The sequence below is a fragment of the Mustela nigripes genome, chromosome 1 (genome assembly GCF_022355385.1).
Source record: "Mustela nigripes isolate SB6536 chromosome 1, MUSNIG.SB6536, whole genome shotgun sequence".
Lineage (NCBI taxonomy): Eukaryota > Metazoa > Chordata > Mammalia > Carnivora > Mustelidae > Mustela > Mustela nigripes.
In genome coordinates, this window is record NC_081557.1 from 208,648,095 (window position 1) to 208,671,903 (window position 23,809).

General features: G+C 49.1%; 1 protein-coding gene across 9 annotated transcripts in view; it reads right to left on the reverse strand.

Annotated features, from left to right (window-relative positions):
• SLC2A9 (solute carrier family 2 member 9) overlaps positions 1-23,809 on the reverse strand; it is a 233,475-nt gene that overhangs the window by 24,088 nt on the left and 185,578 nt on the right. For 8 of the 9 annotated variants that reach the window (XM_059380875.1, XM_059380894.1, XM_059380884.1 and 5 more), the window contains 2 exons: positions 21,740-21,841; positions 19,038-19,113 (listed from right to left, as the gene is read on the reverse strand). In XM_059380875.1, the coding sequence (XP_059236858.1) occupies positions 19,038-19,113; positions 21,740-21,841 (178 nt within the window). Of the gene's footprint in view, positions 1-19,037; positions 19,114-19,745; positions 19,913-21,739; positions 21,842-23,809 lie in introns of those variants that run through there. The other variant, XM_059380909.1, reaches the window with a different exon arrangement.

Sequence of the window (23,809 nt, forward strand, 5' to 3'; positions counted from 1 at the left end):
CAGGAGCTTCTACTCCAGTGCCACGGAGGGCAGAGGGCTTGGTGGTAAGTTCTCCGTGAGCATGCTTTAAGCTTGAACCCTTCTCCTTGTTTGCGTGGGCTAGGGGGTGTTGAGACAGACAAGCGTGCGTGAGTGGCTAAGGCAGAGTCTTTGTTACGGGTCCTGCACTTGTAAGGCAGCCTGGAATAAGGGCCAGGACCTTGGGGACACGTGTAACTGGAGGCAAGACCACTCTCAGCCTGGGTCTTAGTTTTCCCAGCTGCGGAATGGACTGGTTTGTTTATTCATTCAGTGAACACAAATTCCTGAGTTCCTGCGGGGGTCTGGTGCTGTGCAGGGAGCTAGTGCTGTTCTGGGCCCTGGGTCTACAGCTCTGAAGGAGCTGTGGTCCTGGGGCTACATGGGATCTCAGATCCTGTGGGTGCATGGTGTTCTCTGGTTCAATACTTAGAATGCCAAGCAGATGTGGGTGATGGTCCCTTTTTCCCCATCGGCTTTCTACATCTCAGTGCTTGCCCCAGCATCTCCAGAGAGGTGTTGGTCTGCCTTTCCACCTGAGTTGCAGGGCTGGAGAGTTGACACCTCTCCCTTCCCAGGCCAGAAGGACTTGTAAATATGTCTTTGGGATCAGAGTGACTCTCATACTTCCTACAGTTGTTCAGAGTTCCCTGGCTGGATTCTGTTCTGCTTGCATGTGGAAGTGGCTTGATCTGTAAAGCCCCTTCCTTGATCTGCCTTTCCTTCCCCAACTTACATGTCTACTCCCCTCCAGGTGCCTCCTGGGATCAACCCCCAAGTACGCTGCTTTCCTTGAATCCTTGTGTGAGGGTCTCTTTCTAGAGAAATCCATTCTAGTTTTTCAAAGTCCTGCTCTGCCAGAGACTGAGGCCCACACCAGCCTGCCCTTTTCTGAACTCTACCGACTTTTCATTGAGACTCCTGGGCCTCTGGGATGACCAACTTGTCCCGGCTTTGAAAGAAGAACATCTGGTCTCAGGAACCCCTAGGGCCGACTGGCCACCCCAGTGGTATCTCAACTTGATTATTTCTTGATTGCTGGAAGGGTTGGTGGTGTAGAAGTGAGTAAGAGAAGATGTCAAGCTGTACCCTACTTCCAAGAGATTGAGTTGATGTCCCTAGGGAATGATTGGGCAGGAGGAGAAGAGATGGGGAAGCACTGGGCTTCAAATGTGGGGGGACTTTGGGGCTTGCAGTGTGCAGGAGGTGACCTTTGTGGGCAGCTCAATACATTAGCAGTGCTGAGATCAACAGAGAAGGATAAAGGAAGTTTCCAACAATTTCTGCATGCTGTGAAATGTCTTCATGACTGTGGTAGAATGTACACTGCTACTTCTTTTTGGCTAGCAGACTGATGTCTCCATGAATGTGACTATGGGTGGGCCAATAGTGGCATGAGGTGGCTGATTGGGCATTTTCAGGCTTATCATGAGTTTTCCTTTGCATTCTCCTTGTTCATCCTTCCAGAAGCCCCCTGAGGATGTACTGTCAGGCCCACTTTATTGATGGGTGGGAAGAACCCTTGATTTGCTTTTTAAACCCAGACATCTTCAGAGTCAATGGGTGCCATTGACAATGGCACTCTGGATATCATGTAGAATCTGAGCAAACTACTGGTAAGAAAATCGAGGCCCAAGGTAAAAACTCTTGGCTAAGGTCCCACAGCTGGTAAGGCAGTGGCAGAGATGGGATCTGGACCCACATCTACTGCTCCCCATGAAATCCTCTCAGTCCAGGAGAACATCTTAAAAAAACTAATTCCCCCCCCCCCCAGCACCCCTTCTTCCACCATGCTGAACCCTGCCAGTGTGGCTATCTATGTAGTCATCATGATTAATGCTCATGTGCCTAAAACTCTTTCCAGGCAAGTAATGTTATTCCCAATTTACAGACCAAGAAACCAAGGCACAGAAAGGTGAGGTAACTTGCCCAAGGTCCTTCACCTAATACAGCAGAGATGGGGTGAGAGGCCTGGTCTTCTTGCCATGTCGGCTTTGAGGCTGAGTAAGGGAGTGCGGAGAAGGAAGCCCACATGCAGATGATTGAAACGGGACCAGGAGAATGCGGGAATACGTGACATGTGGTCAAGTTTAATACTCTGTGCACGTGCAAGCTCATCAGGCAATGCTCCTTTTCCTGCCTTTTCTTGGGAGTTACTCTGAATAGTGGGGTGAGCTTAGTTTTCTTTTCCAGGTATCTTCCTCAAGTCTTCGCTGCCCTCAGCTCCTGTTGCTATGGCAGACATTAAGCCTGAGCTAAAAGCTCCCCCCCCCGGAACCAGCACACCCAGCCGCACTTGCCCCTGTTTGGCTGTAGACATGCAGGTCTCTGCACGGCTTGGCTCAGCCTGGCTCTGGAGGGAGGGTGGGGAGCAGAAACCTTCCTGCAAACTGGCCCACAGCTGTCTGGCCAGCCCACTCCCACAGCCTGGGTTCCTCTTGCCCCATGAAGTTCCAGACTTTCTGGGAAAGGGCCAGGGTGGCTCAGACAGCAGCAGAGGAGGGGGGAACCTGCTGCTCTTGACAAGCTGGCTTGTACACGGTGGTCTTCTCTGTGCGGAGCCCCTGCCCTTATTCCCCTTCTCCCCCTGTATGCCTGAAAAACTCCACCTTACCTTTTGGATTCACTGCACATCACTAGCTGTCCCTTGCCTGCCACGCTGACAGCCCCGGTACACTGAGGGATGCTGCCTGTCATCCCCAGGGATCTCAGAGCACTGAACTGACAGGCCCAGGAAAGAGGGCTTCAGGAGGCAGTGTTCTGTGAATGGGTTATGATGAGTGAACCAGCGCATGAACAAATATCTAGAAATGGGCAAATGACTGAGCCATCAGACAAATGAGTCGGTGAGAAACAGGGAAAGAGGAACTGGAAACCTCTGTTTCCTAGGCAGGACTGACTTGGAATCTGGCTTCGGACCTCTCGTTCATTTTGCCTCGTGAGGAATCATGTTGTCTCTTCTTGGGCCTTGCCCTTCCAGCGAGGGTTGGACTCCCAGTCAACCTGGCTTTCTTCCATGGAATCCTACCAACAAGCTTCCTTGTACACCTCAAGTGACAGGGAACTCATTCCTTTGAGAAAGAAAGAGCTCAAGTCTGAATCTGATCTCCTCTGAAGCCCTAGCTTTCGGGACCTCCTCTGAGGCTGGCAGGTGCACTGTGGGAAGCTTAAAGCATCCCCTCAGCTTCCCAGACCTAAATGTGAGACTTGAAACCAAAAAATTCCTAGAGAACATAGGCAGTAATTTCTCTAACATCTGCTGTAGAAACATTTTTCTAGATATGTTTCCTACAGCGAGGGGAAAAAAAAAGCAAAATGAAGCTATTGGGACTACACCAAAAAAAAAAAAAAAAACACTGCTTCTACACAGTGAAGATAACCATCAACAAAACAAAAAGACAATCTACAGAAGGAGAGAAGATATTTTCAAATGATATATCTGATAAGGGGTTAATATCCAAAATATATAAAGAACATATACAACTCAACATCAGAAAAACAAGCAATCTAATTTAAAAATGGACAGAGCACCTGACTATACATTTTTCCAAAGACTTATAGATGGCCAACAGACACATGAAAAGATGATCAACATCACTCATCACCAGGAAAATGCAAATCAAAACCAAGAATACTACCTTGCACCTGTCAGAATGGCCAGTATGAAAAAGACAAGAAATAAAAGGTATTGGCAAGGATGTGGATAGAAAGGAACCCCTGTGCACTGTTGGTAAATTGCAAATTTTGGAACCACTGTGGAAAACAGGGTGGAGGGTCCTCAAAAAGTTAAAAGTAGAACTACCATATGATACAACAATTGCTCTACTGGGCATTTACCCAAAGAAAACAAAAACACTAGTCCAAGGGATGGTGTACCGCTAATGCTTATCACATTATTTAAAATAGCCAAGATATGGAAGCAGCTCAAATGTCCATCGACAAATGAATGTATACAGAAGAGCAGGTGTATATATAGACAATGGAATACTACTCAGCTATAAAAAGAAGGAAATCTTGCCATTGGCAATGACATAGATGGACCTGGAGAGTATAATGCTAAACAAAATAAGTCAGAGAAAGACAAATACCATATGATTTCACTCATATGTGGAACTTATGAACCAAAACAGATAAAGAAAATAATAAAAAGAGACATGTCTAACAAACAAACAGACTCTAAAACACAGAGAACAAACTGGTGGTTGCCAGAAGGTGGGTGGGTAGGGGGTGGGGATGATGGGTACACTTATCTTCATGAGTACTGAGTAATGCACAGAATTATTAGATCATAATGGTGTACACCCAAAACTAATAGGACACTGTGGTTAATTATATTTGAATGAAAAAAGAAAAGAGAAGAGAAAATCCCAACTCTTCAGTGGAGCTGTGAACTCCTTTGTTCTTGGGCCTCTGCTATCTCTCTACCTTCATCTCCTTTCCTTGCTATCAACACTCCAGCTTTCTTTGACCCTTCCAAGTAAGTTCCTGCCTTAGGACCTTTGCACATTCTTGTCCTGATCCTCAGAGGTATGCTCCCTTCTTAGCATCTTGCCTTCAGTGCTGTCTTCTCACAGAGGACCTTCCTATTCACCCTCACTAAAGCTGCTGTTCCTTCCCTGACTCCGGTCCCTTATTCTGCTTACTCCTTCTTAGCATTTGTCGCTCATTTTAAAGTATTTATTCGTTCACTGGTCAGGGTTCTATAAATATGCGTTTGTTGGGGGACAGCCGGTGGTCTGAGATGGCCCCTTCCCCACCCCTTTGAGATCACCATTCACTGGAGCCTGATCAACATAAGAAGTGCTTGGTAAATATATATATATATATTTTTTACTATGTACTAAGTACTAAGAATGCACTTACCTATCCACCTTACCTTTCCAACTCCTCCCTTTTAGACTTGCCAGTCAAACTCATTATGTTTACACTTCCCAGGCTGATCTGTAACCATCAGTTTGAGTGTCTGTCCTCTCAATTAGATTTTCAACTCTAGATGGAAGGAAAACATCTCTAACTCTAGTTCTGCAACCTCAGTACAGAGCATAGTACCGGGCACCGCACCTAGTGTGTGTTCGAAATCTTTTGTTGAATGAATTAATCGGGGATATAACAGAGAATTGGTAAGAGAGCAAAAAATATACTGTAAATAGCCAATGCAGACAAAATCCAGGCACTCAAGTACGCATTATTTTCCTCATAAAGAGATTCCCTGTGGGCCCCTTTCAGACAGAATTCTAACAAGCCTGATTTTATATTTGCTTCCATATTGCTTAAATCAAGACGTTGGGTGCACAGATGGAGAACCCCAGGGCAAGGCTGTGCACGTGCATGGACCCGCTTCCCTGAATGGGTCTGATAGAGGAGACTTGGCCGCGGGTAAGACCTCCCATTAGTGGCTGCCACTGTTTGGGAGAAACAGCCCTCCACGTGGCTGGCTTGATGAGCTCTCAGAACCAGCTCTCTCGCCAGAGGCTTGTTTGATGTAGCAAAGACTTCCATGTCTCCTGAGCATAGCTTCAGAACTGCAAAGTGCCAGGGGGAACTGCTGGGTGAATGTGAAGCCTGGAGTCTCAACTGCATCAAGACGCCCATGGGAGGCATAAAATAGAGGAAAGCCCATTTCATATTCTTGGTGCTTATTTCCTCTCATGCAAACTTAAAGTGTGAAGGAGGCTGTGACAGAATCATTCCCTCCAAAGAAGTCCATGTCCCAACCCCCAGAACCTGTACATAACGTCACCTTACAGGGCAAAGGGACTTTGCCAATAGGATTAAGTGAAGGATGTTAGGATGGGAAAGATCCTGGATCACCAGGACGGTTCAGTGTCATCATGAGGTCTTTAAAAGAGAGAGGCAGGAGGGTCAAAGTCTGAGGAAGAGATTTGCACAGAAGCAGAAATGTGAAGATGGAGGAGGGGCCATGCAGAAAACAGGGTAGAAGGCTCTAGAAGCTAGAGAAGTCAGGGAATGAACTCCCCCGCCCCCTGAAACCTCAGGGAGGCACACAACCCTGCCGACCCATTTAGACATCTGAACTCAGAATTGTAAGAAAATACATGTGGTGATGTAATCCACTACGTCTGGGATGATCTGTTATAACAACAACAAGGAATCTAATACAGATGTCTGAAAGATGCCCCATTCATACAGACAAGGTGCTTCAGAAAGATCTCGGCTTAAAGACATGAGATGGGTTTGAAGACCCAGCTCCTACCTCTTCTGAGCATGTGAACAAGAGCGTTTGATTCTTCCCCTGCTGTTAAAGTACCTCCTTCTTCCCACTTACTGAATCAAACCCCTGCAGGTGTCCTACCCTAACACAAGAGATGACTAGAAGATTTTAAGCTCCGAATCCTATTCCAATATAAATACTTCGTGGTGTAATCATGGAATGTGGGACCCTAAGAATCTTCTTGGATGAAACTGACTAAGTGAGGAGGGGGACTACTGTTCACCAAGAATTTACTATGTGCCCAGCCAGGTTCTAGTGGTGCTAGGGAGGTCCTACTGCCTCATGTGCATTTCACAGCTATGGAGCAGGGTTTACAAGAACACAGGGCATGAAGCTGAAATGCTCAGACTTGAAAACCAGCTTGCCTGAAACTGGCTGTGGGACCCTATATGACCCCTTCTCTCTCTGTGCCTCAGTTTCCTCTCCTGTAAAAGGGTAATGATCACAGAGGCTTCTGGTGGGATTCACAGGAGTTAATACATGACACACAGCTGACACTCAAGTAAAGACTGCTATTTAGACACACGGAAATAAGCAGAGACGTGACAACACACACTCACACACTCATACTTTCACACTCAGACACACAGGCTGACTTGCAACAGGTGATGAGCTAGGTTGGTTTGAGTCTGAAGCCTGTACTTACTCCACAATACCAGGTTATGATGGTAGTTATAAACTGGGGGTCATTCTGTCTCCAAGTGACACGTGGCCACATCGAGGGAAATTTTTGGTTGTCACAACTAAGAGGAGGTGCTACCAGCAGCTGGGCAGTACAGGCCAAGGGTGCTGCTCAACACTGTACCATGCCCAGGATGACCTCCATCACAAAGGATTATCCAACTCCAGTGCCCGTAGTGCTGAGGTTGAGGAACCCTGTTCTAGAATTTTCTACAGGAAATCAAGTCATGGCATCATTAATTTACCATGTATTTATCACCTTGGAGAGCTTGTGAAAACCAAATTTCTATCAGACCATTTATCAGTTCTTTCTAGGACTCTGAATTTATAATTTGTGTTGTTACGGAATCCATTTAAATATGCCTCAATAAAGGGAGGGAGGCAAGAAAGGAAATTAAAATTCACCAAACCCCTTTTGTGTGCCAAGCACTGGCCCTTTCACTAAACAAGATTGGGGCTGCTAGTCTCATTTTTCAGGCAAGGAAATGTAGCTTAGAGAAGCTAGTGACTTTCTGAGGGTGTCACAGGTAGTTGGAAGGGGTGGCCTGATCAGACCCCAGGCCCATGCCTCTCTCTTAGTGCCATGTGGCAGGAATGAGTTTCTCACTCTTTCCAGTACACAAAAGAAGGAAATGAGTGAGAGCTGGTTCCGTGTTTGGTAGTGTTTGAAGATCTGCCACCAGTGGACTGATGAGACAGCCCAAGACTCCTGTAGGAACTCAGGTTTGCAGGAATCTGGCCTCAGGGCCCATGATGTGCCATCTTAGCAAACAGAGTATTTCAAACCATATGGCTCCCGAATGAAGGAACATAATGCAGAGAACTGAAGCAGGGATGGGTGCCTCTCCTGGGACCCCCCCTGCCTCTGGCCAGCCATTTCAGGAGTGTGGGAGGGACTGTGGCCCAGGGGAAGGGGTCCAAGCCTTCCTCTGACACTAACTATGCTATGTGGGGCTAATTACTTCCTCTCAGACTCTTGGTTTTCTTATCTGTAAAATGGGTACATTGATCTAACAGGGTGATATGATAGATGTGAAAGTGACTGTTGTTTCTGTTGGATTACTATTACTATGATTACCACCACCACGACTACCACTACTGGTACTATTACTCTGGAACGACCTGTTGCAGAGCAGGATTCTGAGGACCCTGTCCTCCAATCTATTACCCACAGCAGTCAAAGTGAACATTGGAAATAGAAATCAGATCCCATCAACCTCTGATCAGGCCACTCTCTGATCAGATCCCACTCTCTGACTTTTCATCCCATCCCTTCCACTCTGTTCATGCCAGTCCCACCACAAACACGTCCTAGCTCTTTCCAGAATGGCCTGAACATGGCAGCCCTCACCTCACAGGTTTGTTGAGTGCCTGACATGTGGCCAGTCTGAACTGCAATGTGCTGTTAAGTATAAAGTATACACGAATTCCAAAGACTGAGATTATAAAAGGAAAAAAAAGAAATTTAGAATACCTTATTAACACATTTTATATAATGATTCCAAGCTGAAATGATGAAGTTTTGGATATGTGGGCTGAATACAATACATTATCAAAAGTAATTTTATCAGTTCCTTTTTTACTTTTTGAGTGTGGCTACTAGAAAAATCTAAGTAACACTTTCGTGTCTTGAATGGTATTTCTATTAGGCAACACTGTTCTGGAACTTGTCAGGCAGGTTTTTGCCTTTGTTACTGCTTCTACGTGGAAGATTTTCCCTTTAGTTGTCTGTATGAGGCCACATCCTCACTTGCTTCCTGCACATTGACCCACTTCATCCTCAGGACATCTGTGATCCATTTTACATGTGGAGAAACTGACAAAAGAGAGGGTGAGAAGGCCAAGCCCACAGTGGTGGTTGTGTGGGGATATGAACCAATGGAAGGGGCTCTGAGCCAAGGTCCTTTCCCACTTCATGTAGTCTCTCTGGGGAACATCACCTTTTTTTGCTCCTTAACGGTCAACTTTTGGATGCCTAAGAACCCCCACAAATGCTGGCCATCTTGCCTCTAATATGGTAAGCTGAGTGGAAACCCTTCAAGTACTTTTATCAGCATGAATCTTGCCTCCTTAAGATTGAATGATGTACAGTGTATGAACACAGTGGGCCACTTTTCATTTTGCAGCTTGTTTTTGACACATGATAGAAGTGAATCATGATCACGTAATTATATCCCACTTGGAAAAATGCAAATTTAAATAAGGTTAATACCATTCCCTCAGCCCCCACAAGAGTTCAGTCATTAACACTGTTAGAGAAGAAATTAAAGTGGATGTGGTGTTTCTCTCAGGTCTGTTCCCCTGACAACCCCAGCCTGCAGACTCCAAGGCCACATGCATTTCTGGTGGGAACAGAAATGCCTCATTTTCTGTCTCAACTAATTTGAGTTTCTTGTTAAATGAGGCAATGGGGATAATGTACTTAACCCTGTGCCTGGCCCATAATGAGTGTCAGTAAATGGTATTGGTGATGATAATGCGGTGACCATGGTGCTCATGATGATGGTGATGATGATGATGACATGGTGGGGTGATGATGGTGATGATGGTGGTGATGGCGGTGATGATGGTGATGGTGGTGATGGCAGTGATGGTGATGATGGTGATGGTGTGATGGTGATGATGATGATGGTGGTGCTGGTGACAATGGTGTGATGGTGATGATGGTGATGGTGATGACGGTGGTGATGGTGATGATGGTGTGATGATGGTGATGGTGATGTGATGGTGATAGTGATAATGGTGATGGGGTGGTGGTGGTGATGGTGGTGATGGTGATGATGATGGTGGTGATGAAGGTGAGGGGTAGTGGTGATGATGATAATTGTTAAATTGCAATACTTTGCTGAGATTTGTTGGATTCCTTATTGAGCACTAACAGAGGTGTTTGAGCCCATGTCAAAACCAGTGCCTGTGTGGGAGTGAGAGGGATAGAGAGTTTAGCATGACCTACAGACCAAGTAGGTCACTGGTGCCTTCATACATTGAAATAAGTGGATACAGGAGAAGAAGCAGATTTAGGGAGGAAATGATGATTTCTTACTGGGCGTGGTCAGTTTTTAGGAACCTATACCATGTCTATGTGGGGCTGAACTGTAGGGAAGTAGACACCTGGGTCTGAAACTTGGGAGGGAAGTGCAGGTGGAGAGAAGGAATGGGGGCACCAGAGAAGAGTGGACATGGACACTCTCTGTGGAAAGATCAGCCTGGGACAGCATCTGCAGTGAGAAATGCATGGGTCAAGGGCCGAAGCAGGGAGTGCCAATATCCATGGACAGGAAGAAGACAAGAATGTGAGAGGACAAAGGAGGGGCAGCCAGGGGGGAAAGATGGAGAAACCAGACCTGCCACTTCATGAGGAAAAAGAGAGCTTTAAGGTAAGGATCATCATGCATCTCACTGAGCAGAACAAAAAGACAATAAAGAGGCTCACATCTGCTCAGATCAGGTTTTGGTGCTGAACTATTGAATAATAATTGTTTTTTATGAGTCTTTTGAATTTTGGAATTGCAAATAAGGAGATGTGGACACGACAGGCATACAGTCGCACTATTCTGATCAGACTTCAGGGAAGGAGGGCTTTTGGTAGACGTCTCCAGCCATGTTAGGGTGAACCTCAGTCAGACCCACTGACCCCAGCACACACCCTTCCTGGGGTGGCCCATTTCCAGTGATTGTAGGCAGTGGGGCAGAAGGGCCTGGGCTATGGCACGGCCCTATCTGATCAGCCATTTCCACTGTAGACTCCCTACAGTGTTGGCTGAGCTGTCCTTGGGCCCGCATCACAGCCCAACCTCTCTCTCCACCCACCCCCTTCCTCCCTTCAGTGGGCGAGGACCCCTGATAAACATCCCTCATCTGAACTACATCTTGGCATCAGATTCTGGACAAGCTACCCTGTGACAGGTCCTGTACTTTAATGTGGCAGCTCACCTGTGCAGGAATGGCTAATGGTCATGTCTACATTACCATGTCTAAGACTGACCCCAATCTGGTCCCTTTGGCCCCCTTAGTTAACAGTAGCACCATGCTTAGAGTCTTTTCACTCTGGTCTTGCTCCAGTCTTGCTCCACATCCCACATCCAACCTGCCAAAGCGTTCAGTCCATTAAAACTTACAAATACTACCATGTTTGGAATCCACCATTTCTCATCACTTCCTCCACTGCCAGCCTGGTCCAAGGGGTCACCACCATTTGCCTGCACGATTGTAAGAACCTTCTGACTGGTTTCTCAGCTTTTACCCTTGGCTTCCTACAGGTTGTTTTAACACAGCAGTCAAGAACATCCTTTTAAGGATTTTTTTTTTTTTTAAAGAACATCCTTTTAAAATAGAGCTTAGAAGCTGTTACTCCTCTGCCCCAAATCCCCAGAGGGTTGCCATCTCTCTCAAAGGAAAAGCCGGAAGTCCTTAAAATGGTCTGCAGAGCAACACATGACCTGGCGCTTCCTGTCTCCCATCACTAGCAGTTCAATTCCATCTCTAGCCGTTCTTCCTTTACTCACTCCCTGACTTCACTGGTCTCCTTGTTGTTCTTGCAACAGTTCAGCCATGTTCCTGCCTCAGGGCCTTTGCACTGACTTGTCCCTCTGCTTGGGGTTCTCTTCCATGCTATCTGCATGCCTCGTTCCCTCCAGTCCTTCTCATCTTTACTCAACTGTCGCCTTGCCACCAAGGCCTTCTCTAACGACCCCAGTTCAAATTCAATACCTTCCCAGAGGTGGCTCCCATCCACCTTCCCTGCTCTGATTTTCACCACAGTGCTTATCCCATCCAGGATGCTTTACTAATGACTTTTCATATTGTCTTATGTCTCCCTCCACTATAGCAAATGCTCTGCAGTGACAGGTGTTTTTGTCTCTTTTGTTTTTATTGTCTCCCCAGCACCTACAGGAATGCCTGCCACATGGTTCCATCAGTAACTATTTGAATGAATAGGTGGATTCAAGCCTTAGAAGGGCCCAACAAGGTAGGTACTATGGTTATCTTTAATTTTCAGGTGAAGCCTAGAGAGATTAAGCTGTTTGCCTGAAGCCACTCATTAGTAAGAGGTAGAATTGGTGTCTGAATTGCAGAGGCTTCTTGTTCCAGGCTTTTTACTTTGAATCAGGTTATGGGCTGAATTGTGTCATCCCCTCTTGACACTCCCTAAAAAATTCATGTTGAAGTCCTAACCTCGAGGACCTCAGAATGTGACTGTATTCAGAGATGGGGCCTATAAAGAGGGGATTAAGGAAAAATGAGGTCAGATGGGTGGGCCCTTAGCCATGATGACTGCTGTCCTCATAAGAGAAACAGGGACAACCATACGAAGACACAGGGAGAAGATGCCGTCTACAAGGCAAGGGGAGAGGCCTCAGAAGAAACCAACCCTGTCTGCACTTCGCTCTGGGGCTTTGAGCCTCTAGATCCGTGAGACGGTACATCCCTGCCCTTTAAACCTCTTGGTCTGTGCTTCCTGGTTTGGCAGCTGACAGACTCATCCAATTCAAGCTGAGTACACTGGAGTGGGGGCGGGGGGAAGGTCTGATCTGGTCCTGCCTACCTCCTGGTCCCCTTTGCTAACACCCAGCTCCCCCATAATGCCACTAGCTGCCTGGACCACTTGCCTACTTCCCATATATGCTGCTGTCTCATGTGTTTTACCCTTAGGAAAGGCTATAGGACCTGAATGTCCCAACCCCTCCACCCCTCACCGGCTTTCTCACAAAGGTGTCCACATCTGAAGCCCCGGAATCTGCATGACAAAACAGACGTAGCAGGTGTGATCAAATTAAGCACATTGGGATAGGGAGGTTATTCTGGAACATCCTATCTAAGCAGGGTGGATCTGGTATAACCACAGGGTCCTTATACAAAGGAGGCAGGAGGTCAGCACCAAGAGAAGATGCCATGCGCTGCTCTGAGGACCGAGGATGGAGCAGAAGATCTGGGGTGTGGGTGGTCTCTCAGTGGAAATAAGGCCAGCAAGCAAATCCCCTTGAGACAGAGGGAACTGTCCTTGTCCATGCAAGTGGTTTCAGACTTGGGACATCTGGAGAAGCCGAAAAGGAAACTCATGTGGCTCTCAGCCTCTGAGTTACTGGTCCTTTGTAGCAGGAGCCACAGGAAGCAAGCACAGCTCTGCCTCACCCTGACTTGTCCGGAAGAACAGTGTTCTATTCATTCCTTAAGATTCAGTGAGTGATCTCCCCTGGGTTATCAGTGTGGGTCCACAGTGCCACAAGTGGAGGAAGCCGGCAGCCACCAGAAGCCAGGAGACAGGACTGGAGCAGACTGTCTCCCAGGGCTTCTGGAGAAGCCAGCTCTGCTCCCTCCTGGATGCCCAACTTCGCTCTCCAGCATTGCAGGAGAATGCATTTCCGTCCCTTCCAGGCTCCTGTTCCTGGTCCTGCATGACAGCAGCCACAGGAAACTAAGACCCTCACACTGAGAGCCAGGCTCTCAGAGCCACGGTTATCAGCCTCTTCGGCCAGGTTCCCAGGGACTGCTCAGGTACAGCTAGCAGGAAGACAGAAGAGCCTAGAAGCGAGGGCTTGTCACTCATTTCAGGGCCTGCGGGACCAGATTTTTCCATGTTTCTGTTGAAAATCCAGGCTTATGTGCTGACACTTTGGAGGCCCCAAATTCATTCTCAGAGCAGCATTTCCTTGGGATTGCTTTGGAGGGAAGGATCCTTTCCAGAGAGGACATAGCAGCAAATCATAGAGCATGGCCACATCTTCTCACTCAGGTTTCTGGAGATAAGCTCGCTAATTAACTCTGCCTTAGACTGGGGGAAAGAGGTAAGTAGGAAAACCAAGTGCTGGCAAAAGTGAAGGAGGGAGAACAGCAGGGAAGATGAGACTGCAGACCTGGGGAGATGTGGGTTCAAATCCTGACGGGCCGCCCGTGCACCAGGTCAAGGTCAGGCAGGCTCCCCGAAATGGAGGCGCCCTCGTCGGGGACAGGATGTCTCCTTTGTAGGGTGCTGTGAGGACCAGGGTGAATGAGGCAAAGTACCTAGTGCTGAGCAGAATGTATCCATTTAAAAAGTTCTGCTTGGTCTTTTTGAATAAGCAGAACCTGCCTGTGAACAAGGCAAGTAGCTGCCACCCATCCATTTGCCATGAAGTGTCAGACAAGGCAAGCCCCTCGTTTCCATGGCCACTGGCCCTGCACCTACAGTTGCCAGGGTAAGGAAGTAGTTTCCTGCCAACTCTGTGCCCTGCTAGCTTCTAAGGCTGTTGAACAGATCACTGCAAACCTGATGACTTGAAATAACAGAAAGGCCTTTCCTGCCAGTTCTGGAGGCCAAAGCAGAAGTCAGGGTGCAGACAGGGCTCATTTTCTTGGAGGCCCCAAGGGAGGAACTGTCCCGAGGCTCTCTTAGTTTCTGGTGTTGCTGGCAGGCCTTGGTGCTCTGTGATTGTCCCTGTGTCACTCAACTCTCTGCCTCTGTCTTCACATCACCTTCTCCTCTGTGTGTCTCCACATGCCCTCTCCTCATCTTATAAGGACACCAGTCATTGGATTTTTTGGGCCAACCCTCAATCCTGGGTGATTTCCTCTTGAGATCCTTAACTAATGACAGCTACAAAGATTAACTTCTAAACGAGGTCACATTCTGAGGTTCTGAGCAGATGCAAATCAGCGGGTGCGCACTATTCACCCCGCTACAGTAGCATGGTTCCTGCATGGCCAGCGGATGGAGGGGTGGACATCGGCAGTTAGTGTCCATATGCTGAAACCATCTACATGATCACATCTTTGACATTTCCCTGTAATCTGCCTTTACCATGATAACTTGTCTTGTTATCAAACATTCCTCCAATTACCCCACTCTGAGTGCGCCATGTCCTCCCGGTAGGACCCTGATGTCTGTTACTTAAGGCAAGTTCCCTCCAGGACAGATCCTGTGTGTGTGTATGTGTGTGTGTGTTTCCCTACTGTGTCTCCATGCCTGGAAGGACGCCTGCTCCAAGTACATCCTCACTATTTGTGAAACAGGTGAATGAATTATCTATCATCTATCTATCTATGTTTCTCTCTAAGATGAGAGTCCATAATTGTCTTTCCAGATTAAATCAACGTGATAGATAAGGGAGCCCTTTTCCTAGCCACTAGGCACCCGGTATGTCCCCATCAGGGGGTCTCTGGCCTTCTGGAGTGTTCCAAGCAGTGACCACACCCCACGTTGCAGGGTAGACAGTGGTGTGTCTGTCCTCCCCACCAGTATGGAAACCTCCATGGAAGGTAGTTGGTGTCAGGGTTGGTGCCAGGCACAGAGCCACCACGTTGTCATTTTTTTCACACTGTAACTGAAGCGCTTTGGTGGCATCTCCTTTCCCTCAAAGATAAAGCTCTTTTATGACAGTGCCTCATTTATTAGCTGTCGTGGCCGCTGCCTCAGGGTTATGCACACAGATAAAATATGTAGCAGGAAACCGTCTGCCCTGTTTCTCTCTTTCCCTTCACCTCATTTCAACTCCCTGTCAAGCCTCCTTGAATTGGTTTGCTCATCACAGAAGCTGCCTCGGGCAAACTCCTGATGTCTTTCCTTGGAGGATGATCCTTTTTACTTAATGTTGGCGGGGGTGGGGGAGGTGGGGTGGGGAGCAGCCTCAAACAGGGAGTCCCTCAGCGCCTTATCTATCAGCATTTTTGAGCTGCACCTTCCCAGGATGGCTCCTCCTTGGATCTACCCCTTCCGGTCCAGTTAAGATGATGTCCCGTCCCAAGAGGCAGCCTCCCTTAGGTAATTTCCCTGGGGCTTAAGCTGTGCACTGTCAATGTGAATTCAAGAGAAGTTTCTAAAAGCCTGGCAATCTCATAGCGGGTGAGGCTTGGCAGCTGGGGGACCATAGCGGGGTTTGGGGAGCAGAGGGTAAAGGGCCCCCGCTGATTTGGGATTAGGGAGGGCAGGGGGACCTCCCTTTAGGGAGGCTCCCAGAAACTGAGGGAGAGCTTAGAATCTAAACCGCCAGAGACTCAGCAGGTTCTGTGATCAGAAGAAAACGTGTTCGCCCACAGTGGGAGAAAAATCAACACCATCGTAGGAGGAGCGAGGACTTGGGACAAAACCCCAGGCAAAGCTTAGTGGTTTGGGTCAGGAAAGCACCTCGGGTTTGTGGATAAGTCCAATTTCGCTTACTTGTGATGCAGACAGAAGATGTCCATTGAGTTACAACATGAACACTCATTGTTCTTCCCAGTAAAACAGCTGTTACGGAAGATGACCCAGAAAGCACCAATATCACACTATGAAGTGGAGAGCTTCCCCTCTGTGACGTGCTCTTGTCCCAGGGTCACACTGGGCTCCTTGTCAGGGAAGCAGTGCCCAGGCTCACTGCCCTCGCCCTTGTCCTGGTGGTTTGCTGTAGACTGCATTACTCGTCAGGCCCTGGCCGGTGCCTCTACCTCTGCTTTGTTCCCTCCCCTTCTATCTGCCTCCCCAATCCCCTCTTCCCACTGTACATCTGCCCCATGATGTTTATGCTTGAAACCCCTGACAGATCTCTCTGGAGCTCAGGATAAAATCATAAATCCTCAGTGCAACGCCCCAGGCTCTCTGGGTTGGCATCCAGTGCATCTCCACTTGTCCTCTGTACTTGGAGTCTTGCTCCAGGCTCTGGGCAGGGGTTCCGGGCTCCACCCAGAACCCAGAGTCTGGTTTGGCCTGTTGGGTGAGGCCTGACATTCAATGTTCACTGTGGTCCTCTAAACCGGTGACTGTAACATACTCAGCCAGGTTGAAAACCAGTGCTCTAGCCCAGCATTCTGAAATCTGACTGCACCCTGGAACCACATGGGTATGTTAGAAAACACAGAACCTGGGTTCCTTTGACATGAACTTCTTTATCACTCTGGTGTTTTTGCTGGCTGCTCCCATCATGTGGAAGTCCCTCCTTCCCTACCTGCAGGCTACCTTCCAAATGTCAGAATGGAGGGCCTCTAGCTGGGGTTGGCAGACTGTCTACAGAAAGTCAATTAGGAAATACATGAGCATTTGTAGGCAACCACATGTACTCTCTGCCATATCCTTCTCTTTTCCTCTTTAAAATGTAAATGTTCAACTTTTTCTTTTCTTTAAAGATTTATTTATTTATTTGAGAGAGTGAGTGAGTGGTGGGGGGAGAGGGGCACAGGGAGGGAGAGAGAGAATCTCAAGCCGACTCCCCATTCAGCATGGACCCCCACTTGGGGCTCAAGCTCATGACTCTTGAGATTACGACATGAGCTAAAACCAAGAGTCGGAAGCTTAACCGACTGAGCCACCTGGGTGCTCCACACTTTCTCTTTTAAAATTTATAAGAAAACTAATTCTTTGCTCAGGGGTCATATGAAACAAGCTCTCGACCAGATTTGGCCCACATGCTGAAGTTTGCTGGACTACAGACCCTGTCACTTTTGTGAGGTAGTGAGCTCCCCATTGACTGAAGCACTCTGGTGACAGAGGGATTTCTGGCAGGAATGCACATTGTCTATGGCTTTGCTTGCCGCCCCCCCCCCCCCGCCATTGCAGAGGTGTGTAGCTGTGACGGAGACTGTGCGGCCTGTAAAAATATTCATATCTGGACCTTCACAGAAAAAGTCTGCCAATCCGTGCATTAAGTAAATGAGGATATACGGGAAACAGATGAGCCAGGGAGGGTGGGGCGAAGCAAGTAAAGCAGGATGACGTGACAGCGAGTACGTGTGGCTGTGTGTGCGTGTGTGTGTGTGTGCACGTGTGCACGTGAGCGTGCAGGGCCTGTACTTGCACGCGCATACACGTGCGGGTGCTGATTTCAGTTTAAGAGGTCCGGAGAGGACCTCCAGGGCCTGATGTCTCAAGTGGGATGTCTACATCAGCCTGTAAGCCCTGCGGGAGCAGAGGTTGCCCTTCTGGTTCGCTCCCCAGCGTGCAGAGGCCTAGCCTGGGGCCTCTGGCTGACTGCCTGCAGGGGTTCCCACGTGAACGCTGCCCACAGAAGGGGTGATGGGGCACCATAGGTCTGAACTCGTTTACATGTGCCCTTGTTGGTCCTCAGGTTGGTGCACTGCCCCACTGGGGCAGTCTTCCTCACCCTCCAATTACCATCACCCCATAGTGTGTGTGTCTGTGTGCACACGTGTGTGTGTGTAATGCCTGCCCCTCACTTCGCAGTGCATTCTGCCATCTCACTGTAACAGCTCGCCATCCTGAATCAGGACGGATGTGGTTCATCCATCACAGATGTGGCAGGATGTGGGACATGATGGCCCATGAAGAGTAGTAGCACAAAGGGAGAAAGAGAAATTCAGTTCTACGTGTTCTGATAGAAGCGTAGTGTTGTTTTCATCCACACAAAAACAGAAATAACCACAGCAACACCTGCCAGACAGATGTGTGTGAGTGTCAGACCTGCCCTGACACCCTTCTCAGTCCCAGCTGAGGGGGACCCCTGTCTCATGGGACACAGACACAGAGCCAGGGAAACTGAGGCCCCAGTAGAGGAGAGGACTTTCCCACTAGGGAAATGGCAAAGCTGGGGCTGGAAGCGAGTCCTGGGGAAAGTGAGGCTCAGAACACTCCAGACTCCTCATACAGCCACCGTAGAAGGTGGTGATCAGGGCCCTGGGAGTCAGATGGTGATCCCACCACAACTCCCTCCGTGCACACCACTCCCATCCCCACTGCCTTCTCTAGAGCTGTCACAAGCCTCAAATGAGTTAATAATGCACACCAAGTACTTGGCCACAGTGAGCACATATCCGGTGATCAGTATATCTCAGACATTACTATTATCATCATTATTATCATAAACACCTTCCACGCTTAATGGTCACTTCTCTGTGTGCACAGACTGCTAACTTGAGTATCCTCCATTCATCCCAAGCTAGAGCATCTGGCTCAGAGCCCCTGCAACTGTTAACTGTAGCTGTGAGGTTGCTCTGTGTTATCAGCTGCCCAACTCTGGGTAAGTCTGTTACCTAATATCCGTGGGATGGAAATGAAGGCCACCGCTGCATTTCAGCAGGGAAGGGACTTTCTTTCCCCCTCCATTCCCGGCCAGGCCTTGCCCCTCCTGGGCCCCAAGCTCCCATGGGTATGATGAGAACACCCCAGCTCAGCAGTGCCGGAGAGGAAGGAGGCGTGCCTTACCTGGCCCACTGCAGAAGGAGGCGATGATGGCCAAGATGCAGATGATACTCAGGTACGGGATCCCGGGAGCGTGGTCCTGAGAGAGAGCAGGAGTATGGGCAGGGGAGGAGGCCGCGGGGCAGAGAGGACCTGGGTTCTCACCTCCGCACCTCCTCGATCCATTTGCATGACCTGGGGCAGGTCACTTCACACACCTGAGCCCTGGTTTCAGTGTCCATAAAATGGGGATAAGGACAACCCCCACGCCCTTCTATCTGCCCGTTTTACAGATGGGAGGTGAAAGAAGATGATGCCTCCCTCGAGTTTAGCAGTGTCTGCAGCATACAGCAGGTGGTAAATAAACCAGTAACTTACACTGAGCTTTGCCTGAAGCAGGCAATATGAGAAGTTTTACAGGCATTAATCACATTTAAACATTTTTCTTAGTTAATCCCTTTTATTGTGTAAAACACCGCCTTTCTACCCCTGCTGTCCTGGTAGGTAGGAGATAACCGGTGTCACTGAGTATGCTTGGGGGTGTCAATTGTCTGGCAGGGTTGGGGTAGCTCAGTGCTGGGCATGAAAGATGTCCTAGCAGACTGGACGTCTGATCATCAGAACATGGTGTCACTAGTGATGAGACAAGGTAAGCATGTTCGGAGGTGCTAGGGCACCTGAGCCCAAACCAGAGAGATTCTGGGAGGTTAAGCTGGGATCATAAAAGGGCAAAAGGAAAAAAGTTCCAGGAGAGAGTTCTACCTGAGCAACGGCACAGAGACACAGGAGAGAACAGCACAGGGGTGAGCAGCAAATGTTCAGAGTGGAGGGTGATGGGTTGAGAAGGGGGACAGCAGCCCTTCCATGGTGAAGTCCATTGGCTCTTGCTGAAGGAGGACCTAGGATTGAGGGAGGATTGTAGGCTCTTGTACACTGTATGGCTCACTGTTGCACTAAGTTATCCATCATCCAGGCATCCATCCATCCATTCATCCATCGTCCATTCATCCATTTACCCATTGATCCATCCAACATACACCCATCCATCCATCATCTATTCATACATTCATTCTTCCATCCATCATCCATCACCTATCCATCCATCCACCCAATGACCCATTATCCATCCATCCAACATCTATTCATACATTCACTCATCCATCCATGATCCACCATCTATCCATCCATCCATCCATCCATCTATTCATTTATTTGGCAAACTGTTCTTAGTTCCTCCTGGGTGCCATGCACTGGACTGGGAGGTAGGAATACAGAAATGATACAGGCATGGCCCCTGTTCCCACAACTGTATAAGAAAAGAGAGAGGAGTCAATAGGGAAAGGCAATCCTGTATGAGAAGTGATACTGCAGGGTTGCCCCTGGGGTTCCTGGGAACACAGAGGGTGCCTCACTGAGTCATGGGGTAGGGGAAGGCTTCCTGGAGGAAGAGGTATCTAAGAGATACCCAGAGCTTCTTGAGTTTGGAAAGCAGAGAAGCCAGTTGATCAGAGGAGGGCCCCAGGGAGAGGAAAGGACAGGCTCTTTGGAGGCCGCCAGAGAATGGGGCTGGGGAGCAGAGAAGGGGGGACAGAGGCAGACAAGGTCTGCCAAGCAGGAAAGAGCTCTGAAACCTTGAGAAGTGAGGCCTAGGGGGGGGCCCACTTGCTCTAGACAGCTCTTCCAAAGCTCTGTCACAGCTGCAGAAAGACAACATTCAGAATATCACCCAACTGGTGAAGGACCCAGCTCGATCAGTCCGAGGGGCCTGCAAGGGCACCGTGTGCAGGACAACCCTGGTCGGGCATTTGGGAGGGAGGGGTCACTGCCAGCACATCACCACACACACCCCCCCTGGAAGACGTTTCTGCCTCCTGCCTGGTAAGAGCACCCAGCAGCACCTCCTTTCTGAAGGATGAGTTGCTGTTCATCAGGTGCCACCACGCTAATATTGCTTTCTTTTTTAAAAGATTTTATTTATTTATTTGACAGAAATCACAAGTAGGCAGAGAGGCAGGCATAGAGAGAGGGGGAGGCAGGGTCCTTGCTGAGCAGAGAGCCCGATGCCGGGCTCTATCCCAGGACCCTGGGATCATGACCTGAGCCAAAGGCAGAGGCTTTAACCCACTGAGCCACCCAGGAACCCCTAATAATGCCTTTTTTAAGAGGTTTGTGGGACATGGAGGCAAATGATTGACACGTGTGACTTTTCACTCAGGGATTCGTTTTTGGAAAATGCCAAAATTCATTGACCACCATGACCTTGCCTCGTGTTTCCCATGGTGCTGAGCCAGACTCCAGGCACCAAGAAGGTACTCTGTCCTTGCAAGCTGTACTGACCGTGCAGGGTGGTGGGAGGGGCATGGAAGGAAACCCCAAGATTGTGGAATCTCATCCCAGCTCTGCCATTTACTAGCTGGGGAACCTTGAGCAGCTTCATGCCTCAGTTGCCTATCTCCATTAAGGGGAAAAATACCACTTTCACCAGTGGCGTTTCCCCAAATCTACATTCCCCTAGCACTTGTCATGTTCAGGTGCCCTTCCAAGTACTGTAGGCACATTTTCTCATTTAATTCTCCTAAGACCCCTGGGAACAGGGACAACTGTCTCATTTTAGGGATGGGGGCCTGAGGAGCAGAGACCCTGCTGGGACCTAGCCCCAGAGCACCCAAGCAGGAAGCCAGCTCCATGCTGACCTCCCTCAGGGTATGACAGGCATATCCTCTCACCTGCAATGTCAGCGTGATGGTGAGGATCCCAAAGAAGAGGGCCATCAGCCCAAAGCCACCCATGAGAAGGGGTCTCCGTCCCAGGCGCTCGATGACCAAGCCCTAGGTCAGGATGAGAGAGATGGTTATTACTTCATTTCTAGCAGCAGGAGAAGGGGAACTTGGTGCTGGGAACCAGCAGTGGAGTCATGGTAAAGGACATATTTGACCTTCAAATAGCCCAGTCACTTTCTCCATGGGCATAGCCAAAGAACAAAAGGTTTTTATGAGAAAGGGAGGGAGAAGAAGTCACCATCCTTGAGTACTTGCCACATGTTCAGATACTTACCTCTCCTCGTTATGAAAGGGTGAGCTTATCTGTAAAAGGAACCCAATGGACATGATTGCTGTAGCCCTTCGCCTGTTCCTTGGAGCCTGCCTGCCACAAAAAGCAAGGTCACTCTACTCCTAATACCTCTGTGCTGTCGACTCTCTAGGGGCACACTCCCAAGGCAGGGGCCCAGGGCTGGGAGTGGGCAGACAAGGTTCAGGCGTTTTCCGCTCTGCCTGTGCCTGGGTGGGTCAGTTTCACTCTGGGGATGTGACAGCAGGAAGCTCCTGTGACTCAGCTCCTGAAGCCATGTCCCCTGGCCCAGCTTCCCAAAGCTGTAAGACTGTCACTAACCTCTACCTGGCTGGCCTCTGGGTCTACCTCTCAATGAGGCCAAGACCTCAAATTGAGGCCTCTCAATTTGAGGCCCATTCAAATGCCAATGACCCTGAAAAATAGCAATCTGGCTAAGTTTCTGAGACAGGCAGACTTGGGTTTATATCCTGGGTTAACCACTTTCCAGATGGGTGAGCTTGGGCAAATGACTTCCCCTCCCAGAGCCTCAGGGCTTTTATCTGTGAAAGGCAGTCCAAAATAGCCTCCCACAAGGCTGTCTGGAAGGGGCGGGTGGTTCAATAAGAGACTGCATTCAAAACACTTAATGAGTTTTCTGATTATGCCAAAGAACTTTCCTCTTCTTTCCTCCCCCATCCCAGTGCACAGAAAGAAAACCTCGAGAATCAGAGAGGAGAAGTATCTCACTGACCATCACACAGCCGGAAGAGAGAGACAGAGACAGAGATGGGTGGGGGAGGGGAGAAAACTTGAACGCAGAGCATCTGAATAAAAAAGCACAGCTTTTCTCCACTGGGCGATCAGGCAAGGCTTCCTGAAGGAGGCAACAGTAGCAGGAGCTTGTCAGATGGAGGGACCAGTGGAAACAAAGGCCCTGGTCAAATAAGCCATCCGGTCTGGATAAGGAAAGGGAGCGACACTGCGGAGGGCCAGGAAGCTGGAGCAGGTGCTCCTCCAGTCTGCCAGCTTCACATGATGGTTCAAAAGCCGAAGCATTAAACCGAACAGCCACAATCCTGCCTCAAAGCCTGAAGGAGTCTTGCTGCAGGAAACCTAGGGCCCTCATCCTTTCCCTCTTCCCTCATCCCTGCTCTGAGGAGGGCAGGGTTACCCCCTCTGGTTGAGCTCTCCTGGAGCTGGCATGGGCCGTTGCTCCACATGGCAAAGTGCACACCGAGAGATGAGCGGGCACAGCTCTAGGCCAGCGGAGTATCCACATGTCGGCCACGGGGTGCTGCCTGGGTACCTTGGTGGAAACACCAAGGGAACTGGGGGGCTCTGGTGTGGAAAGTCAGAGCGGAAACCACGCTTGGCTGATGGCCAGATGACCATCTGCAAGTGCCCCAGGAAGCCTTTCCCTCTGCAGCCTAGGAGGGCAGGGCAGACTCAAACAGCTAAACTTTGGCCTCCCTTGACCCCTGACCTGACAGAGCAGAGCACAGGTGGCATCCAGAGACGCATGGACCTGAAATGGGCAGACCTGGGTTTGAGTCCTGGCTCTGCGCCCAGGACAGGTGATTCTGCTTCTGTGAACCTCAGTTCCTCACCTGGCAAATGGAAACAGACTGTCTTGGCAGAGCAGCTATGAGATCAGAGGCCAAGAACTCACAGTACTGGAAGCAGACTTGTGAGCAACAGAGCTTCCAACAAATGGCAGAAGAGGGAGGTATCATTCATTCGTTCAT